Raw genomic sequence first — 25,780 nt, forward strand, 5'->3', positions numbered from 1 at the left:
CAACATGAAAGGGAAAAAAAACAGCAAAAGGGAGGGAGTTTTATAATTGTAACTAAAAGTGATCACGATAAGCCCTTTCATTTTTTAAATTTAAATCTAACTCCCTTGAGCCAGGAAAGAGGAGGAGGCCTGGAAAATTTGTAAATCAGGGACAGTAAAAGAGATGTGAGGACGGTTTGTGTAGCATCACACTCAAATACACACACACGATGTAATTGCCTGTTTTATTTAGTGGCATCACTTTTTGTAGATTAGAAATATTTCCAATTCCCGTTTACTCCAATGCAAGCCTCCACCATCAACAGGCGTAACGCGGTTTGTTCAACTGATTCTAAACCAAAAAAAAAATAAAAATAAAAAAAAATAAGGAAAAAGAAAAGAAAAATAAGTACAATCTCAAAAGTTAAGTTAGAAACTAAGTTCACACATTTTCTTTGGGACCAGGAATCTGTACATAGTACAAAATATACATTTATTGAACTTTCTGTAAACACACAGTTTGAATTGTGTAAAACTGTAAATAGTGGGTGAACTAGGTGGAGAATAATTTATTATATATTGTTATACATTCTACTTAAGGAAAATAGTTATGCTCTTGTATATTACTCTGTTAAATTTATAAATTCCATAATGAAGCTGTGTAATCTGCAAACATGCTTTTCAAGCTTAAATCTCTCCATTCGTAACACACATTTATACAGGTCATCAATGAAAAAAGTTACACTTTCCACAAAATAGATATAAAGAGGTCATGAATTTTCTAAAAAGACAGGCACAGCATGTCACTACAAACAAGACTCTTATGGTACAGTGTGGAGTCAATTCTGTGAGAAGACAGGTGAAAACTCTCTAATTCAGCATGTTTGTACGTGGTCTTAGGAACAAGACAGATGCTAGAACCCAAAAATCTTCACTTATAAAGATTTATATAATAGCTGGTCCTGGAAGTCACTTTTCAGATATCCAGCACTCCCTGGCTGGGAGAAGCTCAGCTTTTGTCTCCTATCAACTCTTGGTCACGAGTAATTGAGTTTTCTGAGCAGTGAAATACCTGGTACCATTTGCCAAGAATATTTGCATAATCCAGCACTTACTCCAAAAACTGGATTCCTGGCACCAATGAGTTAGATCAGGTTAATAAATACAACTTTTGGTGCCCAAGGTCATCAGCAAGAACAGGCTGGGAAACCCCAGCTCCCAATTCCCACGGGCTGCAGGGCGTTAACCCGCGGAATGTGGGGTAACAGCAATCCCAGCGCTGAGGACTCCGGGGTGCAACACCCAGCTTCCAATTTCAGAGGCTGGAAACTCCAAACTGCAGCAGACTTCTCAGTCTGGCATCACTCAGCAAGAATAAAGAGTTCTCCTATAAACACTGTCAAAGATCCCTTCAGAGAATGGTCCATAGAACGGTCTGGGTTGGAAGAGCCTTAAAGATTATCTAGTTCTAACCTTTCAGGAGTCCATCACTGGACATGGATATAATCCTATGTAAATTCAGGACATTTATTCCTACATTTTCAGTGTTTCATTGTCTTTCCATCCTGGATATGTCGTTTTGGATTTCATATATTTGCAGATAAAAGCACTGCATCAAGGATCAAACCTTTTGAACTGTGCTCTTCTGAGGTTTTCAAAGCAAAAGAATTCTTAGACATTTAAAGAATTCAGAAATTATCTCAGATTAATCAAACATTTTGCTCTAACATTACCACTGTCTTCCCTTTGGCTTTGAAAAGCTTTTTCAAAACCTAAACTGAGTAAAGATTACATTTGTTTTTCATTCCAAGAGAAGTGGGACAGTTAAGGCTCCAACAACACATGCAAAATTTGTATGTTGTGAGCAAAAGCTCCATCAGTGTCAGCAGGATGTAAAGTTAAGTTTGTGCCTGATTTTCCCAAGCCTGACCCTAATTTTCCCCAACAGTGAAATGGAACTGGCTACCCAGTATTTGCACTACTCAGAGTGGCTGGAATTCAGTAACAGTGGAAATTAAACTCTGGACCTTAGTCTACAGGCACCAACAGAATAAAAGTATTGAATGTTTTAGGACCTGCCAGTCTGTTTTCTCATTTTTCTTAATACATTTCTTTTTCAAAATAAGTAACAGTGGCAGCTCCTTCAACTCCAGAGGCCTCCTCACAGGTGGGGAGTCCTGTCCACCTGTAAAAACCCCACACTCCCACCAAGCTCTTCAGAGCAAACACTTCAAGGAGGCAAAAAGGAATTTCAGCTTTGCCTCAACGTTACTGAGCAAGCTGAGCAGTGCAGATCTTGTGCTCCTAAAGGAAAATGGTGCAGCCTGAAACAGCACCCACCCTTCAGATAAATGGCTGGTTACATAGTAGTAAGGACCATTGGTTTTATTCTTCCCATTTTGGGGAAAAAAAAAAAGAAGAAAAAAAAGAAAAAAGTAAAAAGAAGAAAGCAGGTGCCTAGTGATATTTTAAAAAGCATTTGGGCAGGAATCAGTTCAAGTTATGAGTAAAAATCAGGCTATGCATAAACCATTCTAGAAATATGACCTGTCATTCCACTTCTACCCAAGTTTTGACACTTTCAGATTTTCTTGGTTCTATAAAAGGCATTTTTGAAGTTATAAGCCCATTTTCCTAACTTCTGTGGTGCAAAAGTTAGGGGGTTTTGTGGTCATTGCGTTTAAAGCAAGCCTCTCCCAAAACACTTTCCTAAGACATCATTATCACTCCTGTTCCCTTAGCCTGGAAGCAAAGACTTTAGAAGAATGTGTACAAGAGATGGTGAAATAAAGATCTGTTTTACTGCTACCCAAAAGGAACAACAAACAAAAACACAGAAAAAATGAGGAATATGCACAAAGCCTAACTACAGGTCAAGTCTGACACAATCAGGAGATTAAAGCTCCAGACATTTTTTTCACATATTAAGTAAATGGTAGAAATATTTGCCATTTTTCTAGAAACAAATTGTCAATGGGAGACAATGTAAACTCAACTTTTAACATGTCTATTTTTTTTTCTGCTTGAATGCATTTAGCAGTCCATGGTACTAAAGAGAAGCTTCAAGTTTTCCTAGAGCTTCCTGACCTCCTGTGAACACGTGCCACAGCCCAGGTGGCTGCTACCTCATTTACAAAGCAATGTGATCAGGCAAAATAAGGCCACAGTGCTTCATATGTGCACACCTGGGTCTGCAGAAAGCTGCAGACTGTGCAAGCACTCCACAGAAAAAGCTCACTAAAGACTGGATTCTCTGATCAGTATTTCAGACAGGTCAGTTAAAATTATTTAGCCACAGAGTGATACTTTTAAATTCTGCTCCTTTTTTACAGCTTATAGCAGGAATCACATTCATTTTTATTTATTTTTTTTGTGCTACAGCATCCTGGAAATTCACATCTGGAGCCTCTTTTCACCACTTAAAGAGCCAAAAAACCTCTCCAGCCAGATGGAGAGTTTACACCCTGACCTGGTCTATAAAGGCTCAGGTATGATCACCTCGGACACAGGTGGGTGTAGGAACAAGGAGCCACACTCATTGTCTAGGAGACATTATTTTCATATCTGGTGAAGCTTGGCACCAAGTAACAATTCATTTTCTACACAAGAATTCAGGTACAGCCCCTGTAGCTCTACAGTTTTGCTGTTCCTGAACCTATGCAAGGTACATCAGGTTTGTATCAAATACTGTATTTGCCAAAGGATGAGGAAAAGGGCACTGCTTTCCTAAAGGTTAGCCCCTTTCAGACATGGCCAAGTTTAAATACCAAGGAATTGAAATACACCTAGTCAATTTGTGCACAAAAGCAGCTCAAGAAGGTGCAGGTAGAGATGGAAGTGAACATCTTGGCATGATGAAATCCTGATGTACATTGAACTAAGGTAAGCTGTAACATATCATTAACCTAATTGTGGCTGTCTCTCCCACAGGACAGAACTCCAAACCTCTAGAGAACACGAACACAGAGGAGGGTTGTCAGCACAGAACTCAAACACAAGACATTGAGACTGAAGTTTGAGGATTCCAGTTTAAAGAAAAGAAACATTTATCAAAGCAAAATGTTTAAGTGGGGAAAGATCTGCAAAGGCTTCGATGCTCCCTGCACAGGCCATCATTTATCTGGGTGTGGTTTCCCAAACTGTGGCAGGAGGGGTGGGGCAGTCATTCCTTTGCTCTCAATCCTGTCTCCCCACTCTCCATTTTCCCCTAGCACCAGCACCCCACAGCTGGATTATCCATCTACCCAGCTCAAGAGGACAGTTTGTTTTCTTTCTCCTAACTGCACACCCATGTAAGCACAAGCACTGGCACAAAAAAAGGCAGTAAGGGAAAAGTAGGAGCAATGGTTCAGTCTTAGTGTAAGATCATGAAACCATATCCTTAGACCATAAACTATGAAAATGGAATATAAATAGGAAATGTCTCCTATCCCAGTATATAAAATTAAGGTAAGATTCTTATCAGAGAATCAACTGAAGTGAAAACTGATCCCTAATTCTGTTATATCATCTTAAGCTTACAGCTCTTGAACTGAGCAAAATGGCTCAAACATGAGCCTATATAGTGACAGCACCAGCTCTGCAATAAATAATGTAATGGAAACTGAAATCAGTTTGCTACAAGTAAATGTTGAAAAGATCAGCTTTGGCACCTGCAGGAACTCTCAAGGTAAGAGCTACCATGACTCATCTGCTGCTCGGTATTCACCAGGCACCTCGCTGACACAACCTACGAGTGCAGTTCAGAGCAGTTTAATGACAGGCTGATGAAATTCCTCTCTCCAATTCTGACTCCAGCTCCAAGTTTAACTGAATGATGGATGTGCCTCAAGGTCATGGTGGTGCAGCTCCTGGGCCAGCTGAGAGGCTCAGCCTGTTTCTGCCCCAGCGTGAGTACTGGGGACTCTACGGATACAAAGGATTTACAAAGCCTTGCAAACCTAGGATCCTACCTAATGCCACTGCATTTAGTTCATCCAACATTGGTTTACAGCACATTTTGGAAGCCTCTGTCTTGAACATATTTTCAATGCTGAATTAGTGAGAATTATTTGGAACAGTTGTCTATAAAGCAGTTACAGGTATTCTCCCAGAACGATCAGCGAAACATTTAATCTGACTATAACAAAACTCACAGAAACTGTAGCCAGTGAAGCTGTCAAATGTAGAAGGAAAACAAAGTTGCATGACATACGAAGCAAAGTAGCTTTACAAATGTCATTTCCTTTTAAAAACAAGCAAATCGGGACCATCCTATTTGAACATGTATTTAAAAATACATCTGTTAACATCACACAATTTTCATTTTTGTCACACAGGAATCTTTTTCCAAGAGGGAAATAAATAGCACACAATATTTCAAAGTAAAAATTGCTGCCTTGCCCCTGAGGTGCTAATGTTTTTAGCATTTGAAGGAAAAAAAAAAAAAAAAAGTTTCTGGTGCAAGAAGGAGATGCACAAAGGTGCAAAAGTGCCTTTTTCTTTTCAGAGCAGTGAAAAAAGTACAGCTTGCCTCTTTTCTAGGATGCTTTATATACTTAAGTCGTTTATTCTGTAATCAAAGTCTGTATCTAAAATGGCAGTGTTTATGCATACATCAGAATTCAGTGCTCTGAGCTCATCAAAACGCTGAATGTAGGCGGGAGAGAGAAAGGCCTGAAACGGGCTTTCTGCCACTACCCTCAAACCTACTCACATCACCTGTAGCAACAGCAGAATTATTTTCTTTCTAACCTTAAGGAGACCTCGTCAGAAGAGGCTTCAAAAATCTCCTTTGTCACTGAGACAGTTTAAGTGATTATGGTTTGAAGTATGGCTTTTCACACCACAGTTTTGCTTCCGATTTTTAAAGTTTAAAACTCAAAGGTTCCACAGTCCAGTTCAAGGTTTTGCGGTTTCCAAAACTAAACTTTAGTCTCTATGAAAAAAAGGACAGAACTTAATCTGCCTAGTCCTAAATTAAGTTTAGCTTTTTGCACTAATACGCCATGTATTATTAAATATGCTCGTTAATTAGGTGCCTGTGAAGCTATAACTTAACATCATTATAGTTTTGCACTCTACAACAAAATTAGACATTTTAAGCATTTATTCATAGGTAGGTAAGGAACTGGTTCTTTAAGCAAAAATTGCTATAAATTTATAAATACAAATAGTGCTTATGTTTTCTTCATTCATGCTTGAACAGATTACAAACTGAATACAATGAAGTTACGTTTAAGCACCCCACATAGACAAGAGGGATAAAAGAAAAGTTTGCTGGTATATACTATACTTAGTTCCAAGACACTATAAGTTACTTTTTCACTGTTCAGTGTTCCCTAACTCTGCATTAGTTTTAAGGCTATATATACAAATATGTATATGTCAAAGTTAGGGAAAGACAAATATAGCAAAATGCATTGTACTACATTTTCCTATCAAAAAGTAATTATACACCAAGTTCTGATTCTGTTTAACTGCAGTAAATGTTACAATCTACTTGTTTTACTGATTTTCCTTTTGAGGAATCTGCCTACTAAATGAGTAAACTACATATTAAATACAATATTCTCAACCAAAAAGACAATACAAGGTGCACAAAACAGCAGTTTTGCAAACACGACTGACTTGAAAACTTAATTTTCGTATGCTCAATGGGAGAAAGCTAAGCTTAAATCAAATTAGTTTATTATCTTATAAAATTTTAAATTAGAATTTTAAACAACAAACAGTTAAATATTGTCAACATGCTATACCTCAAATCACAAGTACTGTTTAACCACTAGTCTCTCATTCTAAGTGGGTCAATTAAAAACACACACCATAAAATGTTAAAGATTGTCAGGCTTTGACAAATGTATTTTTATCAAACAGTAGGCAAATTCAAACCAATGCACATCTTCAGTAGGGAGGGGAAAAAAAAACCAAAAAACCAACACCAAAAAGCCTGAAAAAACCCACATTTGTAAAAAATAGGGTAACGGATTAATCCCACATCATCCTCTAGCATATGGCTATGTCTTGGGCAATAATCAAAATCCTTCCCATTTTAAAAATGGGCTACCAATTAAGAAAAATATTTTTCCACAAGTAAAATATCATTTACAATGGCACTGACATTTTAAAAGGCAGGAAAAGAAGGAATTACACATTTATGGGTAAATGTCTTGTTTGTTAAATCAAGCTTTATTGATAAAATGGAATTCAGAGTATTTTTCTTGGAACAGCAGCAGACCCAGCCAATCAGGATTGTAAAAATGCTGCAGACTCCTACTTTATGTAGAAAGTTGTCTTCGTGCTCAGTGATTAGAAGTTTCAGGTAAGGGCTAATGAAAAAAGAGGTGCAAAGAACCAAGGTGTTCAAATCCCAGGATTGGTACATCTATGAACAGAATACTGTTAACAGGGCATGATTTAACTCCCACTGAACTCAAAATCACAAATCCCTTCGACTCAATGTCAGAGCAGGAGTGCATCCAAGAAAATGATAAATGTTTTGTTGAAGAATGTGCACTATTCCTATGTTATTTTTCCATTGCCAAGAGAATTCACACACTGTAATTTCTGGTAGGTTGCCCATGAGTTCAGCTTTCATATGAACCAAAAAGTTATCTTTAACAGTTTTGTGCACCTCTTGAGCACCTAGCTGGCTAGGCTGCTGCTCCTTGCAATCCAAAACCACAACATGATTTTTAAAAGGGATATATATTGTTGCATCACACAAGCCAAAACATTTCTTCTAACCTTTATAGTGATTTAAAGCGGTTCATAATTAAATATGAGCATTTTGTACAAAGACAATTGCACTTTACAAAAACAAAATCATACAACATAAATTGCTGGAGTCTGATTTACAACATGAATTTATGGTTTGAAATCACGTTTACAGAAGTCTGTTTTACAAAAAAAGATCAGTTCCTGGGCTAGATGTCGTACTGCTGTAGTCACTCCCACCAACACATCATATTCCCTTCTTTAATTAAGGTTGAGGATGGATGTTAAGAAGGGTCACTGAGGTTGGGCTGCACTTTCATTTGCAGGATGAAACGTGTATTCCACAGCTAGATGAGTAGTTTTACCACATATCATCAGTTGAGGCAGAATCCTTAAAGAAAAAAGAAGGAACCCTTTAAAGTCTGGAGTGCCCATCCTTGTGGCAATTTCTGGATAATCCAGACTGAAAAGGGTAAAGACTTAAATCATTTCAGGAGTCTCTTCTCTCCCATTTCAGAAACAGCTTTTAAAAAGTAACCAAACCCCACATATTCTTAATTAATGAAATATTAGAACCAAGAAATTCCAAAATATGACCAAGTGTTTCATCAATCCTGAAAATAAGATCCTAGGAATGTTACTCAAAAGCATTTCCAGAGCCTTTCTAGCTATTTCCTGAGTAGTCAGAAGTAACACAAAATGGATACACTCAGCTCACAGGTGTGAGAAAAGAGCAGGATGTGCTCATGCCATGTGTTATCACCATTATCATCTTTTGTGTTCTCAACCCTCCCTCGCTGCATGGGAAGATACAGACATCAACTGACACCCTGTTATAACTCAGAGCTATTTCAACACTTTTAATTTAAGGCTACAGAAGAGTAGTTTAGGCAACTGAAGGAAATTTTAATTTTGGATGGTAATAAAACTGCAAGGGGAAAAAAAATAAATGTATATAACAAAAAAAAAATAAATACTGAAAGCAGAGACATGCTGTGCTCCAAATCATAATGTATGGCCACATTACTTGGAATTTCAAACTATCCAATACCTGAATATCCCAAAAATTCATCCCATGTAGGCCCACAGCAGATTTTGTATAACTACCACAAGCCTAACAAATGTTTAATCAGTATTTAATTTTACCAAGTGTTTTTCAATCCACTGGCCTGTTTCCTTTTCCCTTGCTCTATATCCAGCTTTCTCTACCAGCATCATCAGGTGGGCTCACAGGTTAACCATGAGCAAGTGAGGCCACAGCTCTGCAGCTGAAATAACAGCTGGATCAGCAGCACAGGAATCAGGGCAAACTGCCCCTGTGCACCACCTTTGGTGGTTTCAGCATCACCTGCTCCTTTTCCCTAAGCAATTATGGGGCAGATGGGCTTTTACAACAGCACATCCTGGTGCTTCCACAGCTACACCTCCCCATCATTACTGAGGCTGCAGGAGGTAGAAATATTACTCCTCTTCAAAAGCACTGCCTTAGTGACTCCTTGGAGAGGAAAGAGGCTAATTAAGTCTCTAGCAATGCCACACATGATAATTTCTTAGCACTTAAGTTCTGCACCCTTCATTCAAGCTTGCACACAGAATCCATTACAAACCAGAAAGGAACAGTTGGCACGGAGGTGTAGTTAAAAAAACACAAACTGAAATTGCCCTTTGCAAAAGTACCACCTCCAGCTTTTCCTTCAAGACCAGAAGCAGCAAAGGAGAGCAATAATATGAAAGAACAAAATGGTTGTTTCAAGAATGAAGAATAAAAGCAGCATGAGTAAAAATGCAGGAGCTGCTTGCCAACTCTTCCATATGCAAATTTCTGTATCCCAGTTGCCAACACGATCACAAAGTTTGTGTACTGTATATTTGTAGAGCAGCAACATACTACAGAATATATTTTGAAGGTAAAGCATCCTCTTTCAGCCCCTATTTAGGAATTTTTATGCTAAAAATAGAACAAAGGCTGCCAAATAAAACTATTGCACAGTTGTAAAGCCAACACAAAATCTTTATGTCTGGCAGCATTTTGCTTGTGTCACATCCAAGCATGTAAGTAATTTCTGCTGGTAGTTAAAGGATCAGTTCAACAGCTCCGTGAGATATTGAACTTTCAGTGACAGAATGTTTTTTCTGGTGATCAAACTGCCACTGCAATCATGGTCATGTTCCCTGTCTGGTTTTTCTCTCCCCACATCTTGACAGTGGATTTATGTCCCTCTCAGCACTGACATGTAAGAACCCAAAATCTGGGTTTTGTTTGCTTGCTGTAAGATGCTCTATGCTTAACAATTTTAAGTGTTCACACAGTCCATTTGGTAAACTAATCTATTCTCAACACATCTGTTTAATCTTTAGATATAGCATTTTTCTTCTTGATATTTAGAGAAAAATGTCTTCTATAAAGAAAAGGTGGAAAAAGCCTCCCATGACCCTTTCCACCATTTGGCAGCACTTAGAAACCCAAGCAGGATTGAAATAATGAAATTCCAGAGGACAAATGAATCAACCCTACTGGAGTTTTGAGATGATGATGATGCACAGAAGGCAGCAGAAAACAATTACAAAACACAGTCCAAAGAGCACAGCAGTGTTATTCGTTTCTTGGGGGAAGGGGTCTTTAACAGGAATTTGCAATATCCTTCTTTACAAAACAGCTAAAATAATTGGGGTGGGGAAAAAGAGAATGTAAGAGAAAAGATACTCACAGCATCATCGTTCCTGTAGGGGTTCAGTCTGTTATACACAGCTTCAATTACACTCCGTCTAGAGCACAAAAAAAAAAAACAAAACAAACCCACAAGATTTTAAGGCTGTGTTCTTTTTTTTTTCCCCCAAGTCAAATTCCCAATTTTAATTTAAATGCAAACTATAGAAGATGCCAAATTCACAGAACCATGTTTATTGCAAGTTAGCACTAAGTGTCTTTAAACACTGCATATCTTTTTAAAACCTTTAGGCTCAAGACAAACAAGGCTGAATATCCCTCAGAGTTCAGCAGGAGAAGGGCACAACCTGTCAGGTTCCTCACTTTGAAAAAGGGTAGCAGAAACCTCAGTGGACATAGAATGTCCTGGTCATTTGTGTGCCCAAAACCCACTGCCTCATGTATTATGGCATATATAAAGTATTACTTCCATAGGGAACGGTTCCTGGACACACAAAAATTACATTCGGAAGTACATTTTTTGTTTGTGTTACGTCCTAAAATGTACTTTCCATGTGCAACCATGAAAAACGTAGTTCTAGAAGAGTACTCTTCTACAATGATATGCCCAATACTCTCCTGCAATATTTTCTCAAGAAATTAAAATGCAAATTGCAGTTTTGTGTATTGTATCTTCAGAATGAGATAAATTTTGTCTGGTAAAAAAATATCAAAAAAGTTATTCAAGCATTTTGACAGCTACCTCCTTTTAAAAAGGCCCATGTTTAGCATATTTAAGATGGCTTGAAATTAACCTTAATTTCTGAGATTCTTGACTTTTCTAACACTGATGAGAAATAAACTGATAAAATATGAATACAACATTTGCAATCAACATGCAAATGAGCACCATGATTTCTATTTATTTCTTTTAACACAGGGTGAAAAACTGAAAGTCAAAAAAACCACTTGGAAACTGGTAATAAAACCCCAAAACAACCAAAACAAAACACAGCCAAACGTGAGGCTGAAGGAAGAAGCTGCCTTTGATTTTCCCAGTATATAAGGAAAAAACTTTGGAGGGAGAACAGAAACAAAAGAGGGGAGAAAAAACCAGAAATGACAGATTGGACTTTAAATGCAACTTTCTTTTGGATCCCATTCTGCAGAACCAAATAAGATGAAGTAGCAGACTGCGATACAAAACAAACTTCAAACAACCTTTAAAGTGCTGATGAATGCATGCAGAGCAATCAGAAAGGTGCAAGAGAAGAAAAAAAGCAGATGACAAGCTTTGTAACCATCCTGCATCACAGAAGAGTCAGGAACTACCACATATAAAAATCACAGTGAATGATTATTGGGCAAGAAAGATGAAGCTGGATTTAAAGCAATAAAATCAAGCAATTACACACAAAATACATTGAATATATGGATTGGAAAGTTTCCCACATCTTTCAAGAAATAGGTATCTTTGATTCTAAGTACAGGCAGGTTTCTTGGAAAGCTTTTTTTTTCCTTCCAAATTAGCAATAGTGCTTTAAGTTACATCAACATCCAATTAAATCAGTATTTCTCCAAGCCCCTACTCAAACTAGCATCACTGAGCCACAAAATCCCACTGAAGTCACATCACTTCAGCATTTCTGCACAACCTTGATGCTGCTTCTAGCCAAAGGAGATTAAGAAAAATCAATTTGTATGCTGCATTTCATGAGTAACTGACTCACTCATACTTCAACACTACAGCAGCCCATCCTACATAAATGCTATTATACTTTAAATTGCCATCTCTTCTCCTAGTCAAACAGTTCCTACAGGAACAATATTGTTTTCTAGAAGCCATCTTTACAGTTTTCACTTTTATCATTTATTCAGTTTATTAATTTATAGTTTTTTCAATTATGTGCCTAAAGTCCTGATGTTTTGGTGTAACAATATAAAAATCATACTCTGAAGGGTCAAAAATACTCTCTATTATATATGCCAAATCCATTTTAACACAGCACAGGCTCATGAAGAACCTTTCAAACCAAAAAGCACTTGGTTTGGGATGCAAACAAACTGAGCACATTGCTTCCTTCAAGAATGAATATTTGAGAAACCACTGAGCATCACTACTGAGCCCTTCAAGGACAAAGTCAGCTATATAAAGCTACAAATTTAACTTCCCACTTTTCTTTTTTGATAGATTTCTATCTCGCTTTCAGATTTGTCACAAACAGAGAGGAACATAAGCAAATTTTCAAGCAATTACATCATGGCTACAGACAAGAAAAGAAAGCTGCCAAGCAAAACATTTTATGCATACCACTTCTTGTTGAAAGTATATTATACTTCAACCCAAGTAATTAAAGTCAGAGCATGATTTTCACATCTTCAAACGTAACAACCCCCCCAGAAATCCCAGTTAATTGCAAAAAACACACTCAGGCCACCCTTAAAAACCCCCTCATTCCTTCCCAAAACTACAGTTTGACATTTTTGCAATGATTCACAGTCAACTCCATTCTTAGGCTTGTCCTTTTCATCCAGAACAACCGAGTAATAAAAACTGGAGAACAGATCATCACCTTTTGTCCTGTGCCCTTCCTCCCTCCCTGCCCCCCAACTTTTAAGAGTGGCCTTGCAGTTAAAATGTGATTTAAATCAAACCCCACATGTACACTGATGTGAACTCACTTGCTTGCCAACTCCCCCCCCGGTGGGAGGTTTGGGATGCTCTCAGTTGCTAACGTACGCATCACGTGGACTAAGTCTGGCACTCCTTCACCCTGCTTCTTTATGATCTCTGGGAATCAGAAGTACTTTTTTTGTAAGTGCAGTCCAAATTTAACTTAAAAAGATTGAAACACTCAGTTTTATAAAAAGGCAGCTTAACATTAAAAAAAAAAATAAAATTAAAGCAACAGACCATACTCAACATGGTAATTGTTAACTTTGATTCCATAAAGAAAAACCTGTAACAGATTTGACAGATTTACTGCTGTTAACATGCTGAATTGGCTTCAGAAATACATAACTACCTAGTAATAGTGGGGAAAAAATCTTTAATGGCTTTCCTGCTATACATTAAATAGAAGATGTAATATCTTCCCTCAGTATGCCCAAGGCATAGGGCAGATATTAACATCAGCTTTATCGCTGCAACACAGGTAAAATATTATTGCCATCACAGAAAACACAGTATTTTCAAGAAATAAAAGGTTAGACATGTCAGAAGTAATTCCCATGGCTGTGTGTGTATTAACCACTACTTGTACCTCACTGCATTACAGCAACATGCAAATTTTAAGAAAATTATACATTAATTAAAAGCCAGGACATCATATCTAATTGACAGTTTCATCCTCAACTCAGGAGGTATTTAAATACAGGGAAGAAGCTTAAAGCTGATCCACTTCAGTTTCTGGGTAAAGAGAATCTGATCTGTATTTTAGCCACAGCCATGTTTGCCAAGACATTCATTCTTTATTCTTAGGCCTGGTTGGTTTTGGTTTTTTGCTTGTTTGTTGTTTTGTTTTTGGGGTTCTTTTTTTGTGTTTGCTTTTTTCACTTTTCTCCTCAAGTCAAAAGCACACAATTTTATTTGAATTCAAGACATTTTAGACCATACCACCCCTGAAGAGTACCTCTTTAAACAGTGATTTTATGAAGTTTAAAGAAGAAAAACATTTTAAAAAAATGCATCTCATTCATTTCTTTATAACCATGAGCTCTCAGAAATTGCAAACCACATGAATTATTAAGATCTGGTGCTGTACAACATCAAGTGAATACTGCAACATGCATACAATAATGTACATATGTGCACATCTATACATGCATGTATGTACATGCACACTACTCTTCATGTAAGAAAGCATTTACACAGTTTGAAAGTAGTTGGAATTCATCAGTACCACTTTTGAAAAATACTCAAGCATTCAAGATTTTGCCCTAAATTCCAGAAGAACATACCAAGTTTCCATTTTATAATTTGTGAGATAAAGCACATTGAAAGCTTTTAAAACCAACATGTATCCAGTCCTTTTTAGTTAAAACAAAACAAAACCTAATAAACCACAATTGTGAATTACTTTTTGTGAACATAATGTTTTTTCAGGGCTGTGTGTGTTTACAAAAACCATCAGCTCTGTTTTGAAGTCAGGCTGTGTAAATTATTTGCAAGGTATAGTGGAAACACTGCCTAGTCCTCAACCAGCATCAAACTCTGTAGCACAATGCTTTAAGCTGTTTACTTGAAAACCTAAATTTTAAATACAGGACACCACACACCAGAGACCTCAAGAACTTGCCATTTCCTCAAAATCTACAGCCAAAGTTCATTTTACCATCTAACATTTAGCAAAGGAATAATAATAATCTATGAATCTTAAATCTGAATAAGAAGCCAAGATCTCAGATTTGGTTTGCCAAGTTCCTTTATTGTGCAATTTTGAACATCTAGAATATGCTACATTGTGCTAGTGGCTAAAGTTCTGCTGTACAAAAATAAGGAATTTATCGTTGACCTATACTACACAGTTTCACAACCTGTAACTGTAGTACATTTAACATACAGTCTCCACTAAATGAATACATTTATATTTTGATAAAACTATAGATACAGACTGAATGAACACTGAAGACACAACAAATGGAGTCGGTCTGCTAGCTGTGTTTAATTTATTGGAATTATTCTTGTTTCAATACACCTTTAACCCTCCCCCCAGTCTTCAATTTACTTGTAAACCTTCTACACATTTTCATGGCATCAAGTACTGGAAAAAATGTACTTACAACCCTAAAATAAAGGATTCAAAAATGGGAATTCCATACAAAGTTTAAGAAAAAGCCAGAACTTTGTTTATGTGAAAATTAGGGAAGGAACATATAAAAGCTAACTTAAAATTATTTATCTCTACATAGGTATAAATATTGCAGGGATTATCTATTGGGGAATGGTTTTATGTAAAAAAAAATGAGAACAAAAAAAAAAAAAAGCTTAGACAAGTTTCTTTTTAGAGTCAACACATCAATAACACATATTAGTGCAAATAATAGCAACACATTTTGGAATGACTGATTACTTCTACCATGAAGTTCACATGATACTTTAGGAGTAACATTGATTTATTGCAAGTAATGGCACAAGAATTCTTCTCCACACTTGCTGCTTCTTCCATTATTTGTTGCAGCTACAAATCTGGACCACAAACACATCAGGAGAGTCTTGAGTGACATGGTAAGTAGAAAAGTTTCTACATTTTTTAAAATCTGAATCATCTCTCCTTATTCAAGATGACCATCATTATTAAATCCTATTCAGTCTTAAAATTTGCACTGTTTTTTAACAGTATAAAGGTATATTCTGGACTGAGGGGATAAAAATACAACCAGAAAAAAATGCACGTTAGAAAGGATCGACTCTCATTACTTGTTGGACTTCACTGAGTACTGAAGTGCATAAAAATACATAATATGCATTTTGACCAAGTTTCCATTGTAATGAATTATAAATTTAATTGGTATTAAATTGGTATTACAGATTAGTAAGGTCATTCTAAAAGTACTCTTTTTATTTTTTAGTTCCTTCAGCCAAAAATCAGACTTTTAAAATTAAGCACTGCCACTCTTATAGTATCCTAAGAGCAAGATTATTCACTGTAGTGTATAAAGTTTCAGATGCTGCAGCAGTCCTACCTTACTAGTCAATAAGGCATTTACTTCAGAATCAATGCAGTGGCACAGGAATTAGGTTAAATATAATAAAGTTATCAACTCCTGTTCTTGAAATTCTGCTTCAGTTCAGGCCTTTCACCTTCCTCATGCATAAGTCTTAAAAGGCCAAATTCTGCAAACAGCTGATACAAATCACTGCTGGGTTGAGTAGTGTTCACTAAACATTCATTAATTTAAATAATATTTTTGTGCAACAATAGACAAAAGATTGAGGATAACTAAAAATTAAGCAAAGACCCTTGAGGGGAAGTACAATATATTTCCTCAAGTTGTTCAGACATCATCCCATTAAATTAGTAATAAAGTGCTTTATAACTACATACAGAATCCTTTTGCCTCTATGCAATTATCACACTTTGCTCACTCCTGCAAATTTCCTATTTGTATAAATGCAAAGTACCAGCAGCCAAATTCCTTGTATGTACCATAATCACATGCAGGTCCAGTGTTTAGAATCTTCCTTTATAAAATGAAGCAGCTGTACAAAAATGCCAGCTTTCCTCACTGTAATGTTCCTGGGGTATGATGAGGCCAGCTGAAGAAGCAGCCTTGGCTTCACCATATTTTTATATTCTAGGTCACGGGTTTGTCTGAACTCAGACACAATATCTAAGATAAGAAAGCAGTACTTGCCCAGATAAGGAGAGTTACCACGCTGTGAATCAATGTGTGAATGTACAGCACACTTGTTCTTCACCCAATCTGTGGGTGGGCACACACAGCGAGCTCCTCACACGCCTGGTGCAAACCTGCTCTGCACGGGGGGAGCCATCTGACACTTCCCTCCGCGCTGTGACTGCACTGGGATACTCCTGCCACGCTGTCAGGGAGATTCACACCAGCACTGACTGTGCACCAACCTCTCCTCTCAGGCAAGTGTAGAGATTAAAACACAGAAATGTCTGCCTGGCCATTTGTTCAGGGGCAGAACAGATGCAGTTTGCAGAGAGCTGGCGAGCGAGGCCTCTGAAAAACGTGGTACTTTCTGCAGGAGCACCTACACAGGTTGTAAGTGCTTTAAAAACTGCACATGGATTTGTCTGAGCCCACAATTCCCATGCAGGCAAGTTCTCTGTGAAATATCTGGAGCTGCGCTGTGTTACCTTCATGCAAGTTAAGGAGGGAAAAAGTGCATCATGTACTCCTCTAACTTACTAATCTCTGCTACCATAGATGTGGAGAGCTCTGCCTATCGTGCCCTGTGTGCTGTTAAGGATTCTTGGGAGTACACACACACACATAACTAGACTTGTAACATATAGAGGAGTCCACTTCAAAAATAGACTTAACCTATGCAAATAATGCATACAGCATGTCTTAGATTTCAGAAACAAACTCCAAGCTGTAGTTGGTTTTAAATATCAAAAGGCACTATAAATGCAGTTTTAATCAGAAAATATTCGAATTGATTTCGAATATCCTTTTTATGTGTTGCAAAAAGCCCCAGAATCACAGTTTCAATTTAAAGTTTAAGAACTCCTAAAATACAAATTTAAAGAAAAATTTTTAAGTTACTATGAGAGTAAGATGAGTTCCCAGCTTTTGTTTGTCATGAATGCTTAAAGATTAGCTTTGACAAATTTCTGACGTACTTTCAAATAAGTAAGTATGTAAGCAGGTGCTTAAAGATTACAGTAATCAAGTTGTAAACCTACTATTACTGGATAATAAAATATTACAGCTAACTGATTTGTACTTAACTATATGGAAAAATGGCACTCAAATTACCATCTTCACAGACACTTAGTATGATATTCTGATTATTTCATTTAACTCCATGTAACAGGAACCAGGATTCACTGGTCTGAAGTTAGTATTGTCAACAGACTCAGGAAGAACACTGAGCATAAATGAATTCTCTGCCATCCTGAATAATTTTCAGGGCTACAGGCTGCTGCATTTTAATAGCACAACTTTTCCAGGAGATATAGGAGTGCTTTTTTCAGAGGTACACAGGATGGCCAATGGCACTTGAAGGTCTATTAAAAAGCCTGTATGTGTTAAGGGTTTAGTTGTTGGAAGGGGAAGGGGGCCAGGGGTCTGTTTAGAAACAAAGTTACTTATTTTTTTTTAAATGATCCACCTTCTACTCTGCTTTCCAGGTACTTGTCCAACTCTGCCTCTCTTTTCACCGCCTCTGGTGATACCTTTGGTGCATTCGGAAAACAGATCAATATCACACTCATGTTGTCTCGACTTCCCTGGTGGAAAAGAAAAAATTATTTGAGAAATGTATACACACCAGGCTAAACACACATCAAAGCATTTTAAACACAGAAATTCACACATCATATGGTATCAGAATCCAACTTTCACTATTGTAGATTAATGTCATCATCAGAATAAATCTCCCTGTACCTTTTACAGAATTCCAGGCCTATTCATTCAGTACAACTCTTAACTCATTGTTTTTTCCTCTTTTATGGTCTGAAGACTACATGGAGCTGGTTACAGACACCCCATTGTCAACTAAAAACTGACACTAGTAATGAGTGTATAATTACAAAGTTGTGTTCCATCTTGTTTTAAGTACCATCCAATCATTTTGGGAAAACAGGTGAATGAGTGAACAAAACCATTATTGCTCAAAAGCACTAATCAGAAAGGTGCTGAATTCAGACAGTGCTTCCACCAAAAATTACAGCTATTAGGTTTTTCTTCTTCTTTTCATTTAAAACAAGAAAAGTTGCAAGTCAGAGAATTTGTTTGAAAACCTGCTGTAAGGTACCGGTATTTGCAAAAGATGTTTACATTTAAAACTCCAAGTAAAGGAACCCCAATACTTGAACATTTAAAAATACAAACATGTTCTGCTAACACAAAGTAACTGTTTGGTTTACTTTCAATACTCCTATGCTTTGGCCTACAAACATGCATCCATAAGTTTAACTCTTAACACTAATTAACTCCACTGATGTCAGCAAAATCAAGAACAAGACAGTGTGCAGAAACAACAGTATATGGGTATGAGGAGGTTCCTACAGTTGGCTCCTGAAAAGCTTACAGCTTCCACAAGCCACTGTTCCTTTCCTGGTATTTGATTTTAGGATTAACAAACAAAAATATAACCATCATCAATCTGTCAAGGTGTTGGAAAGCAATTACAATTTTCCAGATGGGAAACAATGATCCTGTTAGCCATGTGGGATGTTGTCTTGCTTCTTAAAAAAAAGCTGGCTTTTTTAGTCTAGGACTTCCAATTTGCCTTTGCAAAATAAGTATCAAGCTATGAAACTCAGTAACTGCATCAGAGTGCAACTTATTAATACAAAGTAGATGTTAATGCAGACAAAGTTACATAGTTCAGTTAAACCAAATAGTCTCATCTTCTGCTTGAGCTGATTTCAGAGCTGTGTCACCCAACAGTGAATAAGAAATACAGTAATTAAACCAAAATAAAAACTAACTTAAGAAGCCAGGTCTTCAAAATATGAAGTCAAGGTTCATTGATTCTGCATTTATCTTGATGTAAATATGACAGTAATGTTATCACTACATGCCCAAGGAAGCAGGAGAAGATTATGAAGGGGAAAAAATACTCTCTAGCCTGAGTAAGTCTTAAGACTTAAGGTTTTGTAAAGTATGTAATGAAATAGAAAAGGGCAGTTATTGTCTTTAGCTGCTTGCCCATAAATTCCCATCAGCTTCTAGTTTTCCACTGATCACAGTGTATCTGTACGTGATTATAACCTCCTAATTAACCAAAATCACCCAGAAAAACATTGCTTGTGTTGTGTGTGCGTTCCCGCTCTATCACCGTTTTTGTAGGAAACAAGGTCATCACTGTCAAAGTCATGTTACCATAAACAATTGAATATTTATAGACTGGAAGCAAAGTTATTATTAACTTGTTCATAAACTTCTAATAGTGAAAACACAGTAAACTCCTTCTCTCAAGTCTGGCTACCTTGTACAAGCAGGTGTCAACTATCTCATTGCAAACTTTCTCAAGGTCATCAGTGACTTCAAGTCTGGATCTTACAAAGTCACACAGCTCTTCATTTCCCATAACATCCCAGATACCGTCGCAAGCCAGGATGATGAACTGATCATCTTCTTCTGATCTCTCAATCTCATAAACTTCAGGCTCGGGTGAGACCAGCTGTTCTGTAGGACCTTTCCCATGGACACATTTGTAATCAAAGTCCCCAAGTGCCCTTGAAACAGCAAGGGAGCCATTCACACGTTGAATCATTACGGAGCCGCCTGCATTCTGTATGCGCTCCTTCTCCAGCGGGTTACTTGGTTTGTGATCCTGTGTGAAGAAGTGAACCTTCCTGTTTCGACAGAGCAAACCTCTCGAGTCTCCACAGTTGATGAAGTATGTGTGTTGGGGAGAAATCATGACACCCACAGCTGTTGACCCACTTCTGTCTGCGCCGTGCTTCTTCTCGGAGATGACTCTCATGTGTTCATCAATTTGCAGAAAACCTGTTCTGATGCCGCTCTTTACACTTTCCACAGATGGTGGCCCATCTGGCCCTTTAAAATCCTGGTTGCTCGTGATGTGATCTAATAAATGCTCACAGCAGTACTTGGCAACCTGTGATCCAGCGTGCCCATCATAGACAGCAAAAAACGACCATCCATCAAGTCCATTTGGCAAACCAATCACAGCCGTGTGTGCATCCTCCATTTCCACGCGCCAGCCTTGCATACTGCTCAGACCGTAACGCAGCCCATTCCCCTGCCCCTGGGCATTATGCTTCTCCATCTTTGGCTTGTCTAAAAATGCTCCCATGGTGACCTTCCTTCAGTTCTACAAAAGAAGAAAAAAAAAAAAAGTATTATTAAGATATTTCCTAAATGTCTCATTTACAAATCCTGTTGGAAGATAAAAAATAATGGTACAAGTAACGTTAAGATGACCAAAATACACAGCTATAAAGCAGATTTTTCTCTGTCTCCAGTCAAATTTGCATTGCTTTCATCTCATTTAAACAGGGACACTACTAGAAACTGAACTGCACTTTTCATATTTTTGTATTTTCAGCTGTTTTACTTGAAAAATTTATATTCACTGTCATTCATGGTTCTGAAAAAAGCCTCTAATAGAACTATGTATGAAATCAGTTTCAAAGAGGACTTGTTAACTGGCACACATCTGAATGGCTGTTCCCTGCAACTACTGAGCCATGAAAGAGTTCAATGTTTCCAGGACACTGGAATTCCCTAGACCCCTACCTGCTGGCCACAAATTCCTGCTAACACTGCTTTTCTGGTTGTGATAGGGAAATGAAAGCAAACTGATTAGGGTTTTTTGCGTTTGGTTGTTATTTGTTTGGGTTTTTTAACAGATAAATCGTAAGAATGACCAAGAGGATGCCAGAGTCTGCATAAAGGAAAAAGCAACACTGGATAAACTAGCAGCAGGACTGGGAAGGAACAGAGCAGCTGTCCCTTTAGGCAGCAGCAAGCCATTAGTTTGGCTCAGCCATCTTGTGAAAGCTCATCCTTAGATTTTCAGTTAAATTACGCAGTAGCTTCTCAGATGTCTGTGCTGCAGATTTACTTAAAACCCTCATGTATTCATGCTTCACTGAAAGACAACTGCCCCTGACAAATCTGTTTGGAAATAAAATCACGTGTATTGTATACTCTTGTGTGAATCAAGATTCAAGCCAGACCCATATACTGCACGCCCTCTCCTCCTTCACTTCCTCCTTGGGATGTGATGCAGCAAATATTCATGATTAAGAGAATAAGAGTTATATTTGCAGGCAGTGTCAACTGACTGGTTTATCTTCATGGTTTTCACACCCTAACCATCCAACCCACCCTTCTAATCCACATTGCTTTATTTGTGCATTCATTATTAAAAAATTGTACAAAATAGGTCACATATTTTACATACTTGCAAATTATGCCTTGGGAAGCATCAAAGAGTCTGAAAATCACTATTATACAGTACAAGGTAATGGAACAAAACTATGAGCTTTTCTGTTTGAAGACTGTGGACAAAAATCAGCTGTGAGAAGAACCTCAGAAAGATTTTACCTGAGGCCCCAACTAACCACTTCACTAGCAGAAAAATCAGTGTACCAGAGGCTTTAGAAATGTTCACCTTAACCATGGAATGTATTTGACCAGTTTTCTAAGTGACAACATCACATTTTTCTAACATGCTTTTATAACAATACAGCATCTGCCATTAGTGACACCATATATCCAACAAAGCTCTTCACACTGTCTCTTCCAGCTCCTGTCAACCTTTCTGAAACATCTGCGTTACAATAAACAGTCAAGAAACGTTTATATTTTATCTCACCACAACAGTGATTCAAATGGGAGGCATGGGGACTGGTTATGCACTCTCTGGCTCATATGCTGTGTTAACAAAAACAAAACACATACTTCAGCTGTATGGGGATGGCAGCAGTGATTCACCTCTGCTTCCCCTCACCACAAACCCTGCTCTGGTGTTCTGTCTCTTCTCAAGGGAACACAAAATATTGATGCCCAAGCAAGCTGTAACTAACCAACAAAACAGTGTGCACGGTGTGTGTCTTGTGTCCCAAGTACATGCAGGAGGTTCACATTACTGCAGTTGCTAGGAAAAAAATATGACTTAAGATGTTTTTATCTTCACATACAACTCTAGTGAAGTCAGAGTGATCAAAATAATAACAGAATGCTGCTATAAATCACATGGGGAATTATTTTGCTGAATAATACTTTTTATTCATTCTATGATAGGAGTACAGTTTAACACTGAATGTTCTCTTTGTTGAGGAGATCATTAAACAGAATGCAGATATTCAACTTTTTCACCTTAATTTAGAGCTCAAAAAAGCAGAAACTGCCCTGGAAAATATAATTTGGTATGGTATTTGACATTATTGCTGTATTTATAATAAAACAGAAAAACATTAAGGACAGGGTACAGTGACATGGACCACAAACACTGTCAAAATCTGGACTAATAAGGGCCATTTTTCTTCTAATCTCTCACCTTAGTATGTATACAACATTCAGAGCTGTGCTTTGTAAACTGTTTGGCCTGCTCAGTAGTTTATCACATAAATTAGAAATATGTACAGACAGTCTGTGTGAAATTCTAACAACTACAGAACTGCTAGCACACCTTCTAAGTTAATAAATCACTCCCCATTTAAATACCAAATTGCCTTATCCCTTCCCAGGAGGCAACCTGAAAGCTGGTGATCTTTTAAGCCACGCTTTGTAGGTGAGATGTTGATCCAGGATTTCTCAGGGGTGAGAGTTGACCACCACAGATGAGAATACAGCCAGGCAAAAGAAAAACCACAATGTGGCCACTGAACAACTCCTTCAGAAATTGCCCACAGCATGAAGTGATCCCCCTCTGAAAACTGCAATAAAACACTGCAGCTGTCTTCCCTGCCACACTGCAGCTAACCAGACTTTCACCAGAACAGCAGTCTAAGCCTGCAGGAGAATAGGCCAGGTTCCCAAAATCCTCACTGTATCTGTAGAAAAAGCATTGTTTACTTAGGATAGGATGAATGTGCTAGACCTTTAGGTTTTTTCCAGAATTTCAATTCTCATTCACAAAAATTTCAGTTAAAACTGACGAATCTGAATTCTGATTAATTGGAGGATACCTGCTACTTCTCTCCCCATACCCTTAGTGTGTAGTTAAAACCTGAAGAACTTCCAGAGTCTTAGCTATGAACAAAAAGACACACAGAGAAATGCTGACATCAGAAAGCCATGCCTCCTTCCTACTAAAAAAACCTTTTAGACCTGTCTTTGACTCCATATCTATGGAAACATCTTTCACACACGGTGTCTACCTAAATGATGAGCACATCTGTCATTCTTTGGTAAGGTGCTTTGTGCACTACAGTGACTGAGTTGGAATGACATCTTTGGTTAAGCACATAACTCTGTATGCAAATCTGATTAACCTATAGCAGTTTGAGTGCCCAAGTTACAGCATGACTTTGTTATGTAAAAACACAGACCCAAAACAGACTGCATGCAATTCGTGCAATACATAAAACAGATCCTGAACATGGCTTAACTCAGCCTCTCTTTACGTCTTTAGTCATCTTTCTTAAGAGGAAATCTCATTTTATGACCTTCATTCTCCAAATAATTTTACTCTCTTAATCCAGTCACACATTTCTACAGTCATGTCAGAAAACTGCAGTCCCATGGCAGGAGACAAAACCAGTCCTCTACTCTGGAAGCCTCAACTTTGGGATGCTTGAAAGATGCACATATGTTCTGAAGGAGACATTCTTCCTCTTGCTATTAAAGGCAAAGTAAGAGAAAAGGCACTTTAATAATGAAGTTAAGTGGCAAATATACACCACCTTTTTTTTTTCCTTAAAGAAGGACAACTCTGAACAGTACTGTAAGGGTGGTGCCTTGTAAAAAGGTCAGAGGTGCAACATTTTCTTCATAAATAGTGACTTTCACAATTCATCTGGTGCTAGAACTGCATAGCCATCAGCCAAGCAAGTTTCAATTTTAATCTGATTCTTAGATCACCATTTCCATATCAGTGACTTCCATTTGTTTTAGGTACTAAAAGAAAGAGCTTTCTGCCGTCAAAGTTTCTGGATTTTGGCTCTGAAGAACAGAGAGACATCTGAACAAAACTAGATGTGAAAATGGACCCCTGTGAATAGAAATTAATGTGCAGGGGGTACATCTCTGCATCTACAAGTGCATTTGAACCATGATTTCGGAAGCACTGATTTTGTGGAGGTCAAACTGAAGGACAGCCTCTCCAGCAAATCCACAGAAAACTCAAGTTGTGGTTTGCAGACAGAAAAGTAAGAATACTGTACACAGCCTAGAAAAATCAACACAAATAACAAGATCTTGGATAAAACCTAAGAGTGCCAAAATTCAAAGGCCTGCAGCATTAGAAACAAAACTGAAATAATGAATGGAGCATGCCAAAGAGTCAGTAGCTAAACTCCTTGAAAGTAGATGCAACTGAGAGGAGAACAGAGTGGCAAAGAAAAGGGAGGGTAATTAGTATACCAGGCCATGGACAACCATGGACAACCACAGATACATCACTGGAATGCATGAAATCTCCTTGCCCCTTCATTTGTTCCTCAAATTGTGCTATCCAGGCAGCACAACTGTAATGCTTTTTGCTACACAGGAAAATAAATTTTACTGCTTTGCTATTTGCTTGTTCATTTGCCTGTAGGCTCAAATGAAGATAAGCCCTAAATTATTCACAAAGGACAGTAAATGCAAGTCCATATATCCCTACAGAAATATAAATTTTTCCGTATTTTTTCCAGAGATTTTGACAGAGATTTGATAGTTTTGTCCAAGAAAACTAACCACCCCCATTTGAAAGTTTCACTTGAACAGTATGTAAATTAATAATCCTTTTTAAACAATGTTCAAGTTGTATTCATTCCACCAGGATAAGCTGCTTACACGAACCACACTGAAGTCACAGGCACTTGCTCTAACTAAGCTGAGAAATACCCCCACACTCCAATTTCCTGGAACAATTCTCCCAGTGACATTACACCCTGTGTGTTGTAATGAGGACCACAGAGAAAGATTACAACCTTTACTTGAACTACAGGACACAGAGCAAGTCACCAAATTATACAGACTGCTACTGACTAGAAAAAGGGCATTTGTTCACTTCAGCTCCAGCCTGATCCACAGTACTTTTCCCTCTGCTTTAAGTAGGCTGAATGCAGTAGCAGACAGCATGTAATTCTGCAAACGTGGAAACATTTTCAGAAGTTACAGCCTCTTGAATGAAAA

At 37.7% G+C, this 25,780-nt stretch overlaps 1 protein-coding gene across 6 annotated transcripts in view; it reads right to left on the reverse strand.

Annotated features, from left to right (window-relative positions):
- Nucleotides 1–205: 205 nt before the first annotated feature.
- Nucleotides 206–25,780, reverse strand: part of PPM1A (protein phosphatase, Mg2+/Mn2+ dependent 1A) — a 34,739-nt gene continuing 9,164 nt past the window's right edge. The window contains exons 2-6 of one of the 6 annotated variants that reach the window (XM_015631070.3): nucleotides 19,953–20,804; nucleotides 18,129–18,246; nucleotides 13,004–13,112; nucleotides 10,383–10,440; nucleotides 206–331 (exon numbers count right to left, since the gene is read on the reverse strand). In XM_015631070.3, the coding sequence (XP_015486556.1) occupies nucleotides 299–331; nucleotides 10,383–10,440; nucleotides 13,004–13,112; nucleotides 18,129–18,246; nucleotides 19,953–20,786 (1,152 nt within the window). In that variant the 5' untranslated portion in view covers nucleotides 20,787–20,804 and the 3' untranslated portion in view covers nucleotides 206–298. Of the gene's footprint in view, nucleotides 8,138–10,316; nucleotides 10,441–13,003; nucleotides 13,113–18,128; nucleotides 18,247–19,952; nucleotides 20,805–25,780 lie in introns of those variants that run through there. The other 5 variants (XM_015631071.3, XM_015631069.3, XM_033514865.1 and 2 more) reach the window with 5 other exon arrangements.

Source organism: Parus major, chromosome 5, assembly GCF_001522545.3.
Source record: "Parus major isolate Abel chromosome 5, Parus_major1.1, whole genome shotgun sequence".
In the NCBI taxonomy this organism is placed as follows: Eukaryota; Metazoa; Chordata; class Aves; order Passeriformes; family Paridae; genus Parus; species Parus major.